Genomic DNA, 21,629 nt, shown 5'->3' on the forward strand with positions numbered 1-21,629 from the left:
TTTATTGTTGGTCACAGTGAGTACTGGTGTAGTCCGGAGGAAGTGAGGGTGAGGGAAAGGTCCGTGAGAGAGTGCAGAGGATATGGAGAGTGGCGTGATCCGAGTCTTTGGCTTGATTTAGGCTGGAAGGTATCCGGGGGAAGCACACACCTCAGCGATCCGGGAACTAGGAGATGCAGGAGACACTTGGCAACGGGGAGACACTAGGAGGAACACAGGAGGTAAGTAATGCACGAAGTATTCAAAGGTAATCAGTAGCAAAGTCAGTGAGTCCTCTACGTATGAACGAGACCGGACAGTGAGGGTGTCTGAGGTGTGTGCTTTTATGCAGGCTGGTAATGAGGTGTTTGATTGGTGACAGGTGCGGGTGCTTAGAACTCAGGTGAGAGGGATCGTTGTGATTGGGTGGTGGCAGAGCCTGGCCGATCTGTTACAAATATATGTATCTCATAATTTAAATTTTTGTCATAATTTCAACTTTCATAATCGACTGTCATAATTATGACTTTTTATCTCATATTGTCAACTTTTGTCATAATTTCAACATTCATATTTTACTTTTATGTCATAGTTATGACTATTTATCTCATATTTTTGAATTTCTATGTAATAATTTAGTTCACTTGATATGTGATCATTTTGATCTTTATCTCATAACTGTGTCTTAGTATCTCATTATTTCAGCTTTTTTTTGTCACTCTTTATTCTCAATATTATAATTTACCAAAGCATGATTTTTTTCTTATGTGGCTTCTTATGTTTTTCTAATGTGCTTCCATAGGTTATGAGCCCTGAACTGCAAGGTAAAATGTTCAAATTTTTAGCTTGCAAACTATTTTTCTCATGTGTTGACTGGAGAATATATGGAGAAAAAATTACAGAGAACATGTATAGATATTCCACTTTGCAGTTCAGGGTTTTCATAAAATACCTAATATAAGTCTTTGTTAATAACATTAAACTTATTATATTACAGCGTAGAAGTTTTGCGGCTGGGCCATAGTTACTTTATAAACTGGGACAGACGAATGTACTATAGCCGTAAGGACACTCCTGCTGAGGCGCGGACCACCACCCTCAACGAGGAGCTGGGCCAGGTGGAGTTCATCTTCTCAGACAAAACAGGCACCCTCACCCAGAACATCATGGTGTTTAATAAGTGCTCCATCAATGGGAAGACCTACGGTACGCTTGAACACTTCCTGTTGTACACCCACACTTATAGACAAGTGGGTATATTTATTGATGGCTGTGCTTTTGTTTGTCTAGGTGATGTTTATGACGAGTTTGGGCATAAAGTGGATATTACAGAGGTAATGAAACCAATTGTAAATGATGCAAATTAATAATAATAAATCATTATTATTACAATTGAAAAAGCATAAAAATATTATTCTAAAAAATTTGTTTGTTATATATTAGAATGTAAAAAATAATTTTAAAAAGCAGACATTGTTCCGTCTGGTGCAGTATTTAGCAGTCATGCTTGTCTCTGACTCTTGCAGAAAACACCATGTGTAGATTTCTCCTTCAACCCACTGATGGACCGGAAATTCCGTTTCCATGACAGCAGCTTGGTCGAGGCCATCAAGCTGGAAGAGCCTCTGGTGCAGGAATTCTTCCGTCTGTTAGCGCTCTGCCACACCGTCATGCCAGAAGAACGAAATGAGGGTAAACTGGACTGTAAACACCTTAAATATCTTTATATCCCAGTAGCGCTTTTGATTTATATGCAGAAGAAGAATTGTCTGAAATGCCTCTGAACTGGATTGTTCAAGGGGAGCTGGTGTATCAGGCACAATCTCCGGATGAAGGAGCCCTGGTTACTGCTGCGCGTAACTTCGGCTTCGTATTTCGGTCCAGAACGCCAGAAACCATCACTTTATATGAGATGGGTCAAGCGGTCACCTATCAGCTGCTGGCCATCTTAGACTTCAACAATGTACGGAAGAGAATGAGCGTTATTGGTAGGTTCTGATTGTATTTTTCATCTGTTATTAGTTGTATTATGGGATATTTTAAGCATGTCTTTTCATTTTAAACACATTCACAGTCTAGTATTTTAATATTTCACCTTTAATATTTCACAAAAGCTATGAATCATCCCTGATGTATCTCTTTTTATGGGTCTGTATGCATCCTTTCACATTCATCCTTTCACATAGAGGAATCAATAGCTGTCTGGTCTGGTGAAACTGTTTTATTGTATACTAAGACATTTATAAGTAGCACTCTCATTTCCTGTCTCTTCCGCAGTGAGGAACCCAAAGGGGCAGTTAAAGCTTTACTCAAAAGGAGCCGACACAATACTCTTCGACAGGCTGGACCCGTCTAATGAAGAGCTTATGTTTACTACCTCAGAGCACCTTAATGTAAGTCTCTATTGCTAAGCCATCCTTCCCTTCCCATGGTAAAACCATGTTTTTCCACATGTACTGTGGTAAAACTATATTATTTGGATGCAGTACTGTGGTAATGCCATGTTTTTTGGATGTTGTACCATGGAAAGACCATGTTTTGAGGCATTTACTCTGGTAATACCAGGTTTTTTGGGCATATACTGGAGTAATATCATGCTATTAGGATGCAGCACTATTTTAAAACTGTGTTTTTTGCTCACATACTTTGATAATACAATGTTATTTGGACACAGTATCATTGTAAAACCTTGTTGTTTGATATTTACCATGGAAATATCTTGTTTTGTCCTAGTGTTCTGTGGTAAAACTATGTAATTTGGATGCAGTACCATGATAAAACTATGTTGTTTGACATTTACCATGGTAATACAATGTTTCTGGATGTGATACCATGGAAAGATCATGTTTTTAGGCATTTACCATGGTAATACCATGGTTTTTGGGTATATAATGTAGTAATATTATGTTATTTGGATGCAGTTTTTACTCATGTACTGTGATAATACAATGTTATTTGGACCCAGTACCATTGTAAAACTGTTATTTAGCATTTATTGTAGAAATGTCTTGTTTCCATATGTACTGCGGTAATACTATGTTATTTAGCTGCTTTACCATGGTAAAACTATGTTGTTTGGCATTTACCATGATAATACCATGCTATGGATGCGATACCATGGAAAGACCATGTTTTGAGGCATTAACCATGGCAATACTATTGAATTTGGGCATATACTGTAGTGATACCATGTTATTTGGATGCAGTTGCGTGGTAAAACCTTACTGTCAGGTATTTACAATGGTAGTACAATGTTATTTAGATGTGATACCATGGTAAGACCATGTTCTAGGGCATTAGTTTGATGCAACACCATGGTAAGACCATGTTTATGGGAATTTACCATGGTAATACCATGTTTTGGGCATGTACAATAGTAATGCCATGTTATTTTAATGCATTACCATGGTAAAAACCATTCTGTTTGGCATTCACCATGTGATTTGGATGTGATACCATGGTAAGACCATGTTGTAGGCTATTTACAATGGTAATACCAAGTTTTTTGGGCATGTATAACGTTATTTTGATGTTGTTGGACGTTTAACATGGCGATACTGTTATTTGGATGCAATACCATAGCAAACCCATGTTTTGGGGCCTTTATCATAATAATACTATTTTACCATAATCATTTCATGATATTCTATGCACTTTATGAAGTTTGATGTAAACCTTGGTATAGGCCCACTTTGGCCTAATTCAGGGATCAATTAAACGGGTAGTGCTGAAAGCACTAGTGGAAAAACCTTCATCCTCGTGCTTGACCGAGAACAGAATAACAAAGTTGTCACCTTGTTACTCATGACGTGTCTTCAACTATAATAAGCATATATGCGCTATATCGGCAGGTGAATTCCGCTAGCGAGTGCTGGATTTACAGATGATTTAGATTTAAGGTGAGTATTTTATTCAACATGGACACACTTAGACGTTCTATGTGCCTTAAAGGGGTCATATGATGCGATTTTAAGTTTTCCTTTTTCTTTGGAGCGTTACAAGCTGTTCGTGAATAGATAAGATCCCTAAAGTTGCAAAGACTAAAGTCTCAAACCCAAAGAGATATTCTTTATAAAAGTTAAGACTCGTCCAGGCCCTCCTAAAATGCCTAGTTTAAACACGCCCCCACATGTCTACGTCACTGTGTGGGAAGATTTGCATAACACTGCCCAAATGTTCACGCAAAGAAAGAAGGCATAACTTTGATTCTCGCTGTAGTATTGTTGCTGTCGCCGCCGCCATGTCGTGGAGATGCTGTGTTTTGTTGTGAAAGCAAAACTACTTTGTTTGGTCTTCCAAAAGAGGACAGGACTAGAAATCAGTGGTTAAGTTGTATTTACAACACTGTTCCAGAACAGTTCAAACCAAATATTCAGATGTGTGCAACGCATTTTACGATGGATGAGGACTGTTTCCTGGGAGAGTAGCCTACAATGCCGGTGTTCTGACAAATAATGCTGACTCACAGCCTGTAAGTACGATTTTAATATTTAAAGGATTTGCCACTGATGATTCAAACGCGAGTTTTGAGCAGTGTAGAGTAGCGCTTGTTGTTTGTCGTTTCTCCGATCACAAATGCAGACAGGGTTTTATGTTAACGCGGCGCGATGCAACGCAACATGTAAAAAGACAGTATAAGTCATTATAATCAGTAATTATGTCCCCACTGAATGCTACAAATGCCTAGTTTGTAATGGGTTTTATTGGTTTTGTCTCGTCGCACCAGGACATGGCATCACAGTAAGGGGCGTAACATTTCCATCACACGCTTGAGGTATTCGGCCAATCACAATGCACTGGATAGCTGGCCAATCAGAGCACACCTCGCTTTTCGGAACGATGAGCTTTGTAAAAATCGATGCGTTTCAGAAAAGCAGGGCATAGAGGAGAAACAATAATGTACAGTATGTGGAAAATAATGTGTTTTTTAGCAACGTCATATGACCCCTTTAACGTAATGGATGGACGTTGCCAGTGCCCTGTGTGTCTTGGAGTGGACCAGCTTAAAGAGGCTATGTGTGACGTGCCCCATGTCCTTTATGCGCCATAATGCTGCTCGCTGTGCTTCGATCGCATCTGGCGGGCCTGGAATCAGGACCGGAAGGTTTGCTACTTTCTTCCAGTGTCACTGCAATCAATCATAAGCCTAAACAAACATTTCAAAATGAAAAAAAAGCTGAAAAAAATCAGCTGTCTTCTGCAGTGGAGATGTTACTGCCTCTCCTAGCTAAAGTGCAGCCTAATATGGAGATACAAGAGAAGGCTTAAATTAAATCATGCATCACACCATTGCCACCGATGCATACAGGGCAGGAGTTAGATGTGATGTCAGTGGCTGCCTCTGACTCACTTTTTGAAGCTACTCCAGTAATGACTAGAGCTGAAGAGAAATTGCCTGCAGATTTATCACTTCATTCTGGCAGTGAGATGGTGTTTGAGAAGTCAGGTGGGTCATCTTCAGTTGTTGCATCACTGGAAGGAACGTTAAAAGCGATGCTTGCCCACATCAATCTGGATCCCCCCAGACAACAGTATTTTCTGAGAATGTTTTTTTACGTCGTGCACAGAGAGCATCCTTTACTATGCCTCAGTGTCAGGACTTTACATCTGTATTGGTGTCAGCATTACAAAACTCATTAAAAGCCACACGCCCTGATCAGCTGGCCGCACACTGGCTGTGATGCAGGACCAAGACTTAGTGGGACTTGGTAGCATGCCACCTATTGAATCTAGTGTGGCACTCGTTGTGTCTCCCGGTGAGGCACTTTGTGATAAAGTGTGCTGCCCTAATGTCGAATGCATATGCTCTGATGAGCTACTGTCCCGTACAATTCTACAGCTAGCCTTGGCCGTGTTGCCAATTCCTTGGCACACATGCTTGTAGCTTTACATTCCTCTCTGAACAAAACTTCATCTGACCCATTAGTGACAGAACTAACTGAACTCTCTTTACAAGCCATGGGTGTTATTGCCAGTCACTGTGGCACCGCTTTCAGTTCCAGTTGCTCCAGAACTCAGGCGATTCCTTCGGTTTGCATTCATGGGTCTAATATTCCAGTTCAGGGTCCTTTCATTTGGCCTGGCTCTGGCACCAAGAGTTTTTTCAAAGTTTGCCAAGGCGCCATCGGAACCATTCCAGAGGAATGGCATGAGGGTATTGCCATACCTGGATGACTGGCTTGTCTGTACAGCATCAACCCACTAAGCAATAGATCAAGCTCGTTATCTGTTGGACCATATTGTGGCTTTATGGATTGCTGTCAATTGGGACAAATGCAAGCTTGTCCCAATGCAGACAATCAATTTCATAGGTCTTGCTCTCAACTCTGTCACAATGTTGGCGTCTCCAACTCCGGAGAGAATAAGGTAAATTCTTAGGGCTGTAGGCCACCTTAGGCCTGTGGGCCATTTTCAGCGCTACATTTTCCTCATGAGACTCTTGGGGAAGCTCACAGCAGCAACAACAGTAGTATCACTGGGATTGCTTTGGCTCAGGCCATTCCAACGATGGCTTATTCAAAAGCATCTGTGTCCTGTATGAAACAAATACACAAAGATCAGAGTCACACATTGTTGCATGCTAGCTGATTTGAACCAATATTACAGTCTGATATTAAATGGCTGTCATTTAAGAAAGCATTTCTTGTATTTCTCATGGCCATTACGACAGCGAAGCGTGTGAGGGAACTCCATGCTTTATCAGTGAGTGCTCCCTCACTGATTACGCAGGAGTAATGGATTCAGTAGTGTCTCTTTGTGGCCCAAACCAGCATTTCTACCCAAGATTTTGTCCCCGCATTTTATGAACCATCCTATTGTGTTGGCTGCACTACCAGCAGATCAAACTGACATATGATTGGAGCTATGTCCAGCTAGGTCTTTTAGGGCTTACATTGATAAGACAGCAGCTTGGCGTAAGACGGACCAATAGTTTGTTTGTTTTAGTGATGCATGCAGAGGTGCTGCACTTTCCAAACGGAGACTGACGCACTGGGTGATACAGGTAATTTCTCATGCATACGAATCTGCTGGGCAGTCTATACCATCGTCTATTCACTGTCACTCTACACGTGCTTTGGCAATATCTTGGGCAGCGTTCAAGTGTTGTTCTCTGAGATTTGTGCAACTTGCAGCTTGCATGTTACAGATTGAATGTGATGCCCTTGCTAGCGGTGTGTGCTGCAGTGCTCTCTGCCTGTACAGATGCTTCTCAAGGGGATTCCTCGTGACTGCATAGGTATTCGTCTTCCACTAGTGCGTTCAGCACTGTCTCTCTGGTCACTTGGTATCACGAGAATGATCTACAGGTCGAGATGACATGTTAAGGGGTTATTATAGCTGAAGACACGTCATGAGTCATGAGGTGACAACTTTGTTATTCTGTTCTCGGTCAAGCACGAGCATGAGGGGTTTTCCACTAGTGCTTTCAGCACTACCTCTGGCAGTCCTCCACAGAACCACAGTTACGTTTGTAACTAACGATCATAAGCTTCAGAATATACAGGTTCTTGTATTTTTAAGTCTTTGTTTGTTTGTTACTTCACTCACTGTCTTGGCTGTTGAAGCGCTTGAGATTTGTGACACTTAGAGATGCAGACACACAGCATTCCACTTGACAAATTACAGCAAATGCACACCGTGAGTGTCAGAGCGGCACAATCGATACAAACAAGTCTAATTTTCTCCTCGGCTAAAAGCTCTGTCTTAGTATAGATGGGCTTTATTTAATTCAGATTAATTCCATTAAGGTTCTTGTAGACTATTCAGATGGAAAATACTTTACACAAACACATTTGCTGGCTCCAAGCAGTGTGTGATTCATTAATGTCCTTGCCAGCACATTATACAGCTACTTCAACAAAGGTACATCTATTACAAACACCATAAGATTTTCCTCAGAAAATGTGAAAATGTCATTTTTAGCTATGAATATTATGAGTGAAATCAACCGCTCAAACCACATTCAAAGAAAGAATAACACATCATTATACTTAACGTGGCATCTACAGCTCGAATGGTCGGTCTAAAAGCAGCTCATATTGTGGTACTATTATGAGACGATGTCCATCATTCATGTCTCATTTACGGCTTTCTGTGGTTCCTCAAAGAGCAATCAGACTGACGTTACTGAAGAAGCTATGCTAGCGGGGTAAAAATAGCATGCTTTTGGAAGCTTATGGATAATGACAGCAAACAGGAAGTAGATGCTTTCACTGATTAGATCAAATAATTGTGTAAAGAACTCCTTATTTTCACTTAAGAAATATTTATGGCTCTGACTGCGTTTCAGTTTTCATGGTGAGAGATAAATGAATTTCCACTATTTCTTTGTGGCAGGAGTTTGCCGGGGAGGGTTTGAGAACATTAGTGCTGGCGTACAAAGACCTGGATGAAGACGTGTTTGATGAATGGATGAAGAAACTGCTGTTTGCCAGCACAACACTGGAGAACAGAGAAGAAAAACTCGGGGCTCTGTATGAAGAAATAGAGCAGGGCATGTTGGTAAATGTGATTGTAAAAATAAAGGTTCTTTATTGGCATTGATGGTTCCACAAAGAACCTTCAACATCCATGGAACCTTTAGGTTCTTTATAGTTGAAAAAGGTTCTTTAGATTATTAAAATGTTCTTCACACTAAGAAAACAATGGTTCTTTTAAGAACTGACTTAAAGGTTCTTTGGGGAACCAAAAGTGGTTCTTCTATGGCATCGCTACAAACCCCCCCTTTTGAAACATTAATTTTTAAGAGTTCACAATGATTTCATGTTGAGTTACAGGAAATGTTAAATTTTTGCTTTTGAAACAAACATGTCTCTCATTTTCTTGAAGCTGCTTGGTGCTACAGCCATAGAGGATAAACTTCAGGAAGGAGTTCCAGAGACTATTGCCTGTCTGACCTTGGCTAACATCAAGATCTGGGTGCTCACTGGGGACAAGCTAGGTAACCAGTGCTAATGAGAACATGTAGGATTCATTGAAGACTGCTCAACCTTAATTGAGACACTTTCTCACTGTCTTACACAACATAATTTAGAATCGTTCCTGTTGTGGTTGCAGAGACAGCAATGAACATTGGCTACTCCTGTAACATGCTCAGAGACGACATGAACGAGGTGTTTATAATCTCAGGTCACACCATGCTTGAGGTTCAACAGGAACTCAGGTGACATTTCACTCTGTCTACTCTGTACACAAATCGAATTCATTCTTCAAATTGAATTTAATGTATTTATTTTTCATTATTCACATGTATGCATTTTGTGTTTGTTTATAGTCAGATAGAGTTGAATGAGTCAGATTCACCAAAACATTTCTGTACAGTGCCTAAAGCTTGTTTTGTCACTTTGAATTAAACCATTATTTGAGCCATTGTAAAATAAAATTTATTTTTCTGTTGCTTTATGCACAGGACAGCTAAAGAGAGAATCATGGGACCCAGCAAAGACAAAATCAGCAGTGGCCTTGACATGGAAAAGACAGAATTGTATTCAAGTGACTCTGTCTTTGAAGAGACCATCATCGCAGAGTACGCTTTAATCATCAACGGACACAGTTTGGTAAGGTTCTCAGTCTGGGTCCTGAAGAGAATTTGACTTAATTGCTGCATTAATAATGTGTTGCTAAGCTCCTAACGATGGCCGTTCTGTTTAAACCGAACATTCGGTTCAGCATTATCCTTAAAAATTTTAAGGTAGAGAGTGGCTGAAATTGGTTTTGCTTGGATAAATGTGTCTTTGAGGCCAGTGAGATCAATTCAAAGCTCTGACAGATGAACTTACTTGAAAGAATTCTGCCAACACATGCTGAGAGTGTATAGATGGCATTGAATGTAAGGTTTGTGTGTTGTTATTTGAAGGCTCATGCCCTGGAGGCAGACCTGGAGCAGATCCTGGTGGACGTGGCGTGTCTGTGTAAGACAGTCATCTGCTGTCGGGTCACTCCACTGCAGAAAGCTCTGGTGGTTGAGCTCATAAAGAGACACAAGAGAGCTGTCACTCTCGCCATCGGAGACGGAGCCAATGACGTCAGTATGATCAAGTGTAAGACATGACTAATGACTTGCTATCTATCTATCTGTCTGTTGTCTGACTGTCTATTTGTGTCTAACTAATAACTCTATCTATCAATCTATCTATCTAGCTGTCTGTCTATTTTTGTCTGACCAACTGTCTAATTGTGTCTATCTAATAACTATCTATCTGACTGGTTCTTAATGCTCATTGTGGTCTGGTGCTTGTGATGTGTACGCCATACGGCTGAAGTGTTCAATGTAGATGCACTGCTGATCTAATAGAGTGGTTGCTATGGAAATATGCTGGCCTTCTTGATCTGTAAGGATGTGTGTAATGTGTGTATACTGTCTCTGCTCTCCCCAGCGGCCCACATTGGCGTGGGCATCAGCGGACAGGAGGGGATGCAGGCGGTGTTGGCCTCTGACTATTCCTTCGCCCAGTTTCGCTATCTGCAGCGTCTCCTGCTCGTCCACGGCCGCTGGTCTTACCACCGCATGTGCAATTTCCTCTGCTACTTCTTTTACAAGAACTTCGCCTTCACGCTGGTTCATTTCTGGTATGGATTCCTCTGTGGATTCTCTGCCCAGGTGAAACTTCGTCTTATTTCAGACTGTGGATGGAATATGCATGTGATTTTAAGATTGTAAATAATATGTTTTTGTCATTGCAGACGGTATATGACCAGTGGTTCATCACACTCTTTAACATTGTCTACACCTCACTTCCTGTTTTGGCCATGGGTCTGTTTGATCAGGTAAACCCAGTCTAGGTGTCAATTTTTGGTCTTGAAAGCTGCACCAAACACAATTACAATCTTTGCCTTTTAACATAAAGATTGTTGATTTTGCAGGATGTGAATGAGCAGTACAGTTTACGCTATCCAAACTTGTACAGACCTGGGCAGCTAAACCAGCTCTTTAACAAGAGAAAGTTCTTCACCTGTACGCTGCAGGGGGTCTGTACTTCATTTATCCTCTTCTTCATCTCATACGGAGCCTTCATGACCGCTGTGCGGGATGACGGCGCCCACATCTCTGATCAACAGGCTTTCGCAGTAACCATAGCAACCTCTTTGGTCATTGTGTCCAGTGTTCAGGTGAGGCAATTTAACAACTGTGCTTGTTTACTCAATCCATTCAAATACTTTGTAAATGAATGACAATGTACAGTACAAAAAGGTTACATAAAGTGGTTATTACTGTTTAACTTGACATTGCAATCTATATATCATTAAAGAAATATAATTTAAGAAATCGAAATGTATAAATATTTTGTATAAGGTGCTATAATTATTGTATAATAAAGATTTTTTTAAATAATTTGGAAAAAAATATTGTAAAAAAAAAAAAGCAAAAATCTCATTCTCATTACTGAAATGCAGCAAAAAATGGAAAATGTACTTAATTCAAATAAAAATATTATAATGTAAATAATATTAATGGCATGTATATATCATTAGATAAAAATCAATTAATGTTAAGACTATTGAATTTTGTTGCAGATTGGGCTTGACACCAACTACTGGACCGCTGTGAACCATTTCTTTATCTGGGGCAGTCTAGCTGTTTACTTTGCAATCCTTTTTGCAATGCACAGCGATGGCATTTTTACCATATTCCCAAACCAGTTTCCTTTCATAGGTAAGAATATAAATTGGTATATAGGCTCTCTATAGCTCTCTATTAATGAGCAGTTTTTTATAGGCCACTGATATTACTGAAGTTAAACATGTTGTGTTTGACTGTAGGTACTGCACGTAACTCTCTGAATCAGAAGATTGTGTGGCTGGTCATCCTCCTCACCACAGTCGTGTGTATAATGCCCATGGTGGCTGTCCGATTCATCAAGGCTGACCTCTATCCAACACAGACTGACAAGGTTACCACATAAACACATGCCTTATAAAGTGGGAATTATTAAATGAATAATAGGCCCTTTTACTCCATGAATACATCATAATGAGATGTCAAAACCGTTTCCTCTCCCCTAGGTGCGTTTACTTCAGCAGGCCACTAGGAGGCAGGGTCCTCAAGAGCAGAACCTCAGGAGAGTCCGCAGGACCAGTTCTCGTCGCTCGGCGTACGCTTTCGCCCACCAGCAGGGATACGGAGAACTCATCACCTCCGGCAAGAACATGAAGGTACCCACATGCTCCACTTCCACATACCCACTATCTTCGCCCTCAAGAGGCCCCATCGGCACCCGCTCTGTGAACAACACAACCAGAGACCAGACAGAGACCAACAGCACTGGATTTAGGAGGGAAAGTGACCTAAATCAAGAGGTAACGGTGGAAGACTTGGAGGGCAGATAAAGGAGCGTTTTTTCTTCCTTTACAGAAGGAAGAGGAATTAGTGCCTGTCTTTAATGTGAGAAAATGATAATAGATTGTGAGCAGACACACTCTGGGCTCCCAGAGATGCCCGTGAGCACGACTAGACTATGGGAGGGCTAGACATGCACAGGAGACTCCAAAGAGCCAGCACAATGAAGCACAGATAACACTCATTTTCTCATGCAAATCTGCTCCCGTCTCACAGGGCATCCATTTGAATTTGAAAATGAACCTCATTGATTTCTTTTTCAATGTTCACCTCTTCTGGCACAAATTCTAGTTCAATGTTTTCTCAGAAAAGGCACTGATTTTGTATTTCGAGACTTTGGAACTTGCTTTTAGGCATTTGCATGGAAGCTTGTTTCAACACAGGATAACAAAATAAAAAATTTTGAGTTTATATTTCACAATCCGGTCTTCTTTTCTCGCATTTATGAGAAAAAAGTCAGAATTGCAAGATGTTAACTCGCAGTTGTGAGATACAGACTCACAATTCTCTGAAGAAAAGTAAGAATTGTGAGACAGTCACAGTTACCTTTTTTTACTTTTAATTCCGTGGTGACAAAAAAAACAACAGAATTGCGAAATGTAAACCTAGAATTCTGAGAAAAAAGTCAGAATTGTGAGATATAAACTTATATCTTTATATAAAATAGAAGTATATATCTTGCATTTTTTTCTCGCAATTCTGACTTTTTCCATGGATTTCTGAGCTTACATCTGATAATTCAAATTTTTTTTTGTCCTGGTGAAAAAATATCAGAATTGTGAGATCAAAAGTCGCATGTACCTTTTATCCTGTTGCGGAAACAGGCTTCCATATGCAAATGTTTCAGGCATCAGAAACACTCAATTAAACCCGAGTTTACGTTCAACAAATGACATCGTTCTAATGAGACTAATAAAGTATAAGGAAGTAAATATGTACAAGTGTGGGAAATAATACCTCTTATTTTGTTATAAACACTGATACAGCCATCTACAGTGGTTTAGGATTATAAATGCATTGCATATTAAATATGGATATGTTTAAAGACCTGGAAGTTGCACCACAGATATCTATACTGCACCGGAATGCATCAAGCTACTGGATGTGTAGTAACAATTAGGAATGTCTGATATCGATGCTGCAGAGAACATGCATTGGCTGTAAGTCTTATGTTGGCCTTATAAAGCAAGCTCTAGCTTTTTCTCCAATTAAATGGGTTTTAAAAGCCATTTTAAATTTTTATTTGAAATGTACCTCTTTTTACAAAAGAAAAACATTAAAGAAAGTGTAAAAACATTCCACACTTGTCCATAATTCAAACCGTAGTTAGTGCTTTTGCATGCAGCTCAGCGAACTGAGAATAGTTTTTACGCAAAGTCGTGCCTTCCATCAAGCGATAGACTGAAGCATTTACATGTTTAAACTTCTAGAATTCCACATGCATCTAATACAAAGGTCTATAAAGTGGGCATTTCTTTACAGAAGGAATTTTTGTGCCTTTTTGTTTTCCTTTCATTAAAGGAAGTACTTTCAGTTCTGTTTGTCGAGTTGAATGTGTTGCCATTGATTTTTTCAGGCTGTTCATTGCCCTCATTGACTACAGTAATGTAGATCATATTGTTTTTTAAATCATTTATTTGACGAAGGGGGTCGTGCAACATTTCCTGTTTATGAATGTACAGTTAATTTAATGTTATGTTAAATATTCATATGACGAATGTATAAGATTTTTCTGCTGTGGTATTGTCAACAAAGACCATGCAGATTGTTTATTGTTTTTATTTAAATGCATGGATTTTTATACAAGTCATTGTAATTTTGATATGATATGCATTAAATGGCCATTGTTTAATTAAATTTTTTTTTAAAAAGGAATGTTTGCATTCATGTTTCATATAGCAGTTTTTTTACCCTTTGCAAAATCTGCATGGGGAAATCTTGTGGCCTCACATGAAATTCCTGCTTGCGTAGATTGAAATGACTGGATTTAGCCCACCAAAATTCACCAAACAACAGAAAATGTGACCGTAACTTAAGAGCAATACTTCAGTTTACTTGTAATACTTCCAAGGTAGATTGAATCCCTAAAGACAAGTATGAGCAATAGTAATAGTGATGATTACCATAGTAAAAAGCACTAACGACATGTTTATTATTAATTATAAAAAGTAGAATCACATTAAGTTGAATATTGACCTTCAACGCTTTCAGAAAGTACCTCAAAGTAGGAATTCTTGGCGCTTTCTCTAATGCCTTGACAACCTTAAATTGGGTATAAAATGATCAGAGTGCTGATTTCTTCATTCTTTTAAGACATACAGAGTAAAAATGCCCATTCAGACTTTATACGATCAGTTTTTTTCCCTTTCATCATATCTGCCATTATGCATACCACCTCCTGCTTCTGAGGCCACGGGCTCGTTTGTGTTGCTAAAACGAGAGAAAATTGCCTCGCTACTATTCATTCCTCTATAAAAATGGCCGCCCCTCCTCCAGGCCTTGTCACGAATAAACTCTGCTTTTCCAGAGCGGATCGACGGGCGTCAGGCATGTAATAATGTTCTCTCACAGTCTGGAGAAAGGAATCTATTCGTTCCCTGGGTACCATGGAAACCGTGCAACCTCCCCATCCAGCTCCGGTTAACCTCGACCCCACGGCACCCGCCTGCCTGTGAAGGGAGGAGGAAGATGCTGCTAAAACGCCAATTCAAATCAATTTCGATTAGTTTGCCACGTGTGCTCAGAGACGCGACTCATTCAGTTCAAAATATTTCAGCATCACGTAATAAATACTGGTCAAAAGTTAGAAATAATTATGATTTTTTTTTTTAATGGTTTTGAAAGAAGTCTCTTATGCTCACCAAGGCTGCATTTATTTGATCAAAAATACAGAAAATTTTAATTTAACAATTTAAAAGAAGTGTTTTCTATTTGAATATATTTTAAAATGTAATGTATTTCTGTGATCAAAGCTGAATTTTCAGCATCATTATTCCAGTCTTCAGTGTCACATGATCCTTCAGAAATCATAATACTATGCTGATTTGCTGCTCAAGAAACATTTGTGGAAACCATGATACACTTTTTCCAGATTTTTTTTTTTAGAACAGAAAGTTCAAAAGAACAGCAACAAAAAAAACTAATCTATCTATATATGTATATATATATTTGTTTTGTTTTTTTGCAATATTATAAATGTTTTTACTTTCACTTTTGACCAATTTAATGTGTCCTTGCTGAATAAAAGTATATATTTTTCTTACAAAGTTTTGAATGGTAGTGTATCACGGTTTCCACGAAAATATTAAGTAGCAATAACTATTTTCAACAGTGATAATAATCACTTTCTTAAGCAGTAAATCAGCATATCAGAATGATTTCTGAAGGATCATGTGACTGAAGACTGGAGTAATGATGCTGAAAATTCAGCTTTGATCACAGGAATAAATTACATTTTACAATATATTCAAACAGTTCTTTTAAATTGTCAATATATTTCACAACATTACTGTTTTTACTATATTTTTTATCAAATAAATGCACCCTTGGTGAGCATAAGAGACTTCTTTCAGAACATTAAAAAGTCTTAATTATTCCAAACTTTTGACCAGTAGTGTACATGAACAGAAAAAAAAGCCGCCAGTCTCACTCACAGACATATGTCCACCAGCTGGTCCAGCTCAGGGCAGCTGCACTCATACAAGTCTCTGCAGCTGGCATGGCTTCGGTTCATCAGGTCGCCCAGCTGAGCGACAGCATTGGCAGGGGAAGAGTCGCACACGGCCTTAAACTGCAGGACGCGTGCAGCCTCGCCGTACACGTGCCTGGCACGCTGGTACAATTTAAAAGCAGTAGCTGAGGCAGAAAAATGGAAGAGTTTGCAAGTATAAAATATCAATTTGTCAATGTCAATAATATATAATTAGTCACACTTCGCAATAAAATCCCATTCGTTAACCTGTTAATGCATCATTGATTATTTTTCATTACTTGCTCACGTTAACTAATACAGTTGACTAATGTTTACAAATAGAACCTTATAGCTAATATAAAATAATATACTTTTTCTCCTCACGAAAATGTAAGATTATTTTCCCACTAAGATGAGGAATGTGTATTTTTAAAGTAAGTACTGTAGTGTTGATTTTGATTTCCTCTTGTCAGTGACCGCTCTCTCACCATGCTGTGTGTTGGCGCTGAGGATGTTTCCACACAGCTGTTCGGCGCTGATGCCCAGAGTCTTGCAGATCTCGTCTCTGCTGTAGGGCTCAGGGTGCAGCGCCTCCTCCACCAGCTCCAGCATCTGCTCCAGACTCACCTGCAGCTCCTTCTGCACATCTCCCAGCTTCAGCAGACGACTCCAGTCCAGGCCGCGCGCCTTAGCCAGCATCTGATTACGATATTTAACCATGAATATACTATTCCAAAATATCTGAAATTGAAACTTACATGGATATGAGAATTTTTGGGAAATTTGTGCATGAGTTCCTGGTGTGTTACCAGATAATTATTAGTGGCCAAGCACTGAAGATTGCTATTATTTAGCTTCTTCTGGATTTAAATCTATAGATTTAAATAGGCAGTGTCTCAAAATCTGGTTCCAGTTTTGGGGTCAGTTTCTCAAAGTCACACTTGTGTTGAAACTTTTCAACCAATTTGATGGTATAGATCGTAACAAATCATCTCAGCAACTGCAGATTAACACAAAGCTTCTTATAACCACCCTAAAAATAGCACATACATTTGGTTGCAGCATCTTCTACTGGAAATAATGTTAAATGTACTATAAATGTATTCTTGATTCATCACTGTACATTAGATACACTGCCATTCAAAAATCGGGGTCAGAAAGGTCACATTATATTATCAAAAGTGACAGTAAATATATTTATAATGTTACAAAATATTTCTATTTCAAAATAAATGTCGTTCTTTTGAATTTTCTATTCATCAAAAAATCCTGAAAAAACAATACATCAGTTTCCACAAAAATATTAAGCAGCAACTGTTTTCAACATTGATAATAATATATGTTTCTTGAGCAGCAAATCAGCATATTAGAATGATTTCTGAAGGATCACGTGACACTGAAGACTGCAGTAATGATGCTGAAAATTCAGCTTTGATCACATGAATAAAATAAATTGTAAAATATATTACAATAAATAAATTGTAATAATATTCCCCAGTATTATAAATTAGTAATACATAATAATAAATAAATGCAGACATTTTGAGCATTAAAGGCTACTTTCAAAAAACATTTAAAAATCTAGTCAACCCAAACTTTTGTGTACATTTTTGGTGAACTGCCAATAAAATGCTTAGATTAAAAAGACTAAACTATCATTCTTGATGCATCCCTGAAGTTCAGACCTTCGTGGCAATGCGGCACTCCACCACCCTCATGTTGAAGTGAGATGAGGCCGCCTTGTTCATCTCCACACAGCAGTTGGCGATTACAAAGACAGCCCCATCAGGCAGCCTCACGTCAGTGGCTCGCAGCGGATTAAACTCGATCAGCTTTGCCTTGAGGAATGAAAAAAAAGAATAAGAGAGAGAGAGAGAGAGGGGAAAAAGGAAAAATCAAGCTAAATCACCCTTAAAAATGTATTTGTAGATGCACGGTATTAAATAAGAGTTCCCGAGATAAAGAAAAGAAAAAAATAACTTTCTAGTTTAAAACACATGTGCATTAGAAATGTACTCTTTGTATTCGTGTTGGCTTTACATGGTTTTAAAAAAACTTTTATACCATTTTGAAATGTCATGCGTCATGTGGTATAACCAAACATAACACCTTGCTTAAATAGATGCGTGTACACATTTTAATTATTATTTTAAAAAATGTAATATGTTTTTCAAGGCAAAAAGTCATTTTTAGACAAATGTCTTGAATTATTTATTCAAAAATGTCAAGTTTTTTGGTAGGTTGTTCCAAATGACATAATTAACATTACCATGCCATAAAAACAAATTAAATTAAAATGTAATTTTAAGAGACTTACTGGCCTTGACAGAGTAATGAGGGTCTGCATGGATCTTTTCTATGATATCATTCTTTTTTTTGGCTGCACTTTGGTTGCACCACATGACTTTGATTTGGTTGACAATTTTTTTTCTAATGTTTATAATATTTTAACAAAACTGCTTTTTATTTAGAAAAATATTATTTTCCAATACTTGCACCAAACTACTTAATAAAATTGTATTTCCAAGTTCAATTTTAATGAGGCATTTGGTCTTATAATATCAAAACAGTAACACCCTGACAACTTGATTATGCCCCCCAAAAATCCAAATGAATTTCATTTAAGATGTATTTAATATTTTTTAACATTTAACATGATTATCGTAAAAAAATTGTGTTCAGTCATTGTATGCATGATGCAAAAAAGAGCATCATGCTATTGACCCATATACCAAAAATCAATAAAATGCCACATATACTGATAGAAGAAATATAAAACACATGGCTTACTGTTCCCTCCTCCGCCAGGAAAGAAATGGACTGATCCATCCCTCCCCCCTCAGTGCCAATATAACGCTCACATTTGGCACACGTCTCAGCAAGAGTCACCTGAAATTACATCAAATCACATCCATGATAAGCAGCAGTTCTATCTAATGCATTTTAGAGGATTTACAGTAAAGACGACCTTAGACAGAGACTTCTGATTGGCCTCCATCGTGACCAGACCGGCACAGCATACCAGGGCACTGGAGCTGGAAAGACCTGAGCTGGCCGGGATAGTCCCGTCTACCACACAACACATCCCTGCCAATGAAGACAAGCTCAGGTGCTCCTGCATACACAAGGTCAAGGGTCAACTGACTGTTATTATAATGCAATAAAACAAGCATGCATTATATGTGATATTAATCACCTCACCTGGATTCCTCTCACTCCACAAAGGAAGTAATAGTGCCATTGAGGATTCTCTCTGTCAATGGAGATGCCATCAACAGACACAGTGAAATTCCTGAAATAAGTGAATGAATGAATACATTTATAAATGAGTAAGTACGCAAGTAAGTATATGGAATCTTATTCCCACCTAGGAATAAAAAAAAAATAATGTAATCTCACAATTTAGACTTTTTTACTGTCTAAATTGCAAATTTATAACTTATATAATATAACTTATATATATATATTAGTACTGTCAAACGATTAATTAAGATTAATCGCATCCAAAATAAAAGTTTTTGTTTACATAATATATGTATGTGTGCTGTGAATATTTATTATGTATATCTAAATACACACACATGCATGTATATACTATTTCAGAAAAATAGGTTGTTTATAAATTAAATATATTTATTTATAATATAAATTATATGAATATAAATATAGACATGTAAATACACATGCAAATATTTTCAATATATATACTGTATGTGTGTGCATTTATGTGTACATAATAAATATACACAGAACACACATGCAAACAAAAACTTTTGTATGCGATTAATCACGATTAATCGTTTGACAGCACTAATATATATATATATATTAACAGAATTCTGAGTTTTTATCTCACAATTAATAACTTGCAATTGAATGCAAGATATAAACGAGCAATTCTTAGAAATTAAGTCTGAATTGCACGTTCATAACTCACAATTGTGAGATATAAAAAGAAGCGATTACTTTTTTAATATATTCTGTGGCAGAAATAAGCGTTCATAAAGTTAGTACTTAAGTATATGGAAGCTTATTTCCACCACAGAATAAAAATATAAAAAGGCAATTGGGACTTTTTTTCCCCCTCAGGATTGCACGTTTATATCTCACAGTGGCAAACTATAAACTCACAATTCAGAATTTACATATTGGAATTAATAACTCACAATTGTGAGATATAAACATGCAATTCTGGAGAGAAAAGTATTAAATATATATATATATATATATATATATATATATAATATTTATTTATTTGTTCCATGGCAGAAATAAGCTTACATAAAATAAATAAGTAATAAGCAAGCAAGTAAGTGAATGAATGAATCTGTCGACTAAATTTGACCAATTCAATTTTATTCAACAAATTTCAGTAATGAAGAACATTGTTACTCACTTGTATTTGGGGTCAGTGTTGGCCAGCTGGATTGTTTTGGAGTCGCTGACAGAAACTGCAGCAAGAATATTCTGCTCTATTGCCATTGGCAGGACAGCATAGCCACAATAATCAATATGCTCACCTGAAAATGATAAGATGGAATATAAAATGCAATGCTGATGGTATTTTTTTTATGTTTACACACTCACGCTGTTTGCAACCCACCAATCAAATTCACCCTCCCTGGAGCACAAGCGTAGAAGACAGGCTTTTGTCCATATGTTTCATGAAAAGCCTCTTTCAGTTTCTGCAACCTAGCAGAAAGAGGGAGGAAATCAGTTTTAAGTGTATGCCTAAAGAAAAAAGACAGCAAAGTTAAAACTACAGGTGCATCTCAATAAATTAGAATGTCGTGGAAAAGTTCATTTATTTCAGTAATTCAACTCAAATTGTGAAACTCGTGTATTAATTGAAGACCGCTATCAAAGCAACCCGGGCTTCCATTACACCTCAGCAGTGCCACAGGCTGATTGTCTCCATGCCACGCTGCACTGATGCAGTAATTCATGCAAAAGGAGGCCCAACCAAGTATTGAGTACATGTACAGTAAATGAACATACTTTCCAGAACGCCAACAATTCACTAAAAATGTTTTTTTTATTGGTCTTATGAAGTATTCTAATTTGTTGAGATAGTGAATTGGTGGGTTTTTGTGAAATGTGAGCCAAAATCATCCCAATTAAAAGAACCAAAGACTTAAACTACTTCAGTCTGTGTGCATAGAATTTAGTTAATACACGAGTTTCACAATTTGAGTTGAATTACTGAAATAAATGAACTTTTCCACGACATTCTAATTTATTGAGATGCACCTGTAAATAAGCAGGGTGTAGAGCGAACAGATTCCATTCATACGCAGCAGTCGAAGTTCTCCGAAGAGCTGCACGAAGCTTTCCGAACCGTCGCAACTTACCTCTCTTTTCCACTGAGCTGCACCTTGGTTTTCGGTGGAATTGTGGCCATTGTGCGGTTTTTAATCTTTGTTTTGCAGTAAATACACTATGAACGAGTGGACTTGACGCTGCTGCGGTCAGCTGACTGTCACACCCGGAATCATGAGTCTAACAATACGGAAGAAACTGACACGAATCCCGCAAAGCCGTTCGGCTGGATTCGGAAGCACTCGGAGAGAATCGGAACTGCGCGCGCGCACCTTTTACAGAAGGCGCGGCGTGACGTCGAAA

General features: G+C 38.2%; 2 protein-coding genes across 3 annotated transcripts in view; one reads left to right on the forward strand and one right to left on the reverse strand.

Annotated features, from left to right (window-relative positions):
* LOC107557992 (probable phospholipid-transporting ATPase IM) overlaps positions 1-12,879 on the forward strand; it is a 43,372-nt gene extending 30,493 nt beyond the window's left edge. The window contains exons 13-28 of one of the 2 annotated variants that reach the window (XM_016241592.1): positions 977-1,185; positions 1,270-1,313; positions 1,506-1,683; positions 1,779-1,967; positions 2,257-2,372; positions 8,317-8,481; positions 8,809-8,920; positions 9,037-9,142; positions 9,389-9,536; positions 9,836-10,019; positions 10,356-10,579; positions 10,663-10,746; positions 10,843-11,088; positions 11,494-11,632; positions 11,740-11,870; positions 11,983-12,879. In XM_016241592.1, the coding sequence (XP_016097078.1) occupies positions 977-1,185; positions 1,270-1,313; positions 1,506-1,683; positions 1,779-1,967; positions 2,257-2,372; positions 8,317-8,481; positions 8,809-8,920; positions 9,037-9,142; positions 9,389-9,536; positions 9,836-10,019; positions 10,356-10,579; positions 10,663-10,746; positions 10,843-11,088; positions 11,494-11,632; positions 11,740-11,870; positions 11,983-12,306 (2,599 nt within the window). In that variant the 3' untranslated portion in view covers positions 12,307-12,879. The remainder of the gene's footprint in view (positions 1-976; positions 1,186-1,269; positions 1,314-1,505; positions 1,684-1,778; positions 1,968-2,256; positions 2,373-8,316; positions 8,482-8,808; positions 8,921-9,036; positions 9,143-9,388; positions 9,537-9,835; positions 10,020-10,355; positions 10,580-10,662; positions 10,747-10,842; positions 11,089-11,493; positions 11,633-11,739; positions 11,871-11,982) is intronic. The other variant, XM_016241593.1, reaches the window with a different exon arrangement.
* Positions 12,880-13,879: 1,000 nt separating this feature from the next.
* On the reverse strand, positions 13,880-21,560 carry LOC107557993 (N-acetylgalactosamine kinase-like). Its single transcript, XM_016241595.1, has 10 exons — positions 21,359-21,560; positions 20,611-20,699; positions 20,404-20,527; positions 19,209-19,299; positions 18,976-19,122; positions 18,798-18,896; positions 17,693-17,845; positions 16,496-16,706; positions 15,970-16,171; positions 13,880-14,985 (listed from the first exon to the last, which is right to left on the reverse strand). The coding sequence occupies exons 1-10, from the start codon at positions 21,406-21,408 to the stop codon at positions 14,778-14,780; spliced, it is 1,374 nt and encodes a 457-aa protein (XP_016097081.1). The 5' UTR covers positions 21,409-21,560; the 3' UTR covers positions 13,880-14,777.
* Positions 21,561-21,629: the final 69 nt, after the last annotated feature.

The sequence above is a fragment of the Sinocyclocheilus grahami genome, unplaced genomic scaffold (genome assembly GCF_001515645.1).
Source record: "Sinocyclocheilus grahami isolate Dianchi unplaced genomic scaffold, SAMN03320097.WGS_v1.1 scaffold627.1, whole genome shotgun sequence".
Taxonomy (NCBI): domain Eukaryota; kingdom Metazoa; phylum Chordata; class Actinopteri; order Cypriniformes; family Cyprinidae; genus Sinocyclocheilus; species Sinocyclocheilus grahami.

What these genes read in the sequence shown, in the direction of transcription:
- LOC107557993 (XM_016241595.1), bottom strand. Translation starts at nt 21,408, where the DNA reads ATGGCCACAATTCCACCGAAAACCAAGGTGCAGCTCAGTGGAAAAGAG. An exon ending in CAGCTCAGTGGAAAAGAGAG is followed by an intron (nt 20,700 to 21,358) that starts GTAAGTTGCGAC and finishes TCTTTCTGCTAG; the next exon opens with GTTGCAGAAACTGAAAGAGG. An exon ending in GTGGAGTGAGAGGAATCCAG is followed by an intron (nt 19,123 to 19,208) that starts GTGAGGTGATTA and finishes TTGTGTATGCAG; the next exon opens with GAGCACCTGAGCTTGTCTTC.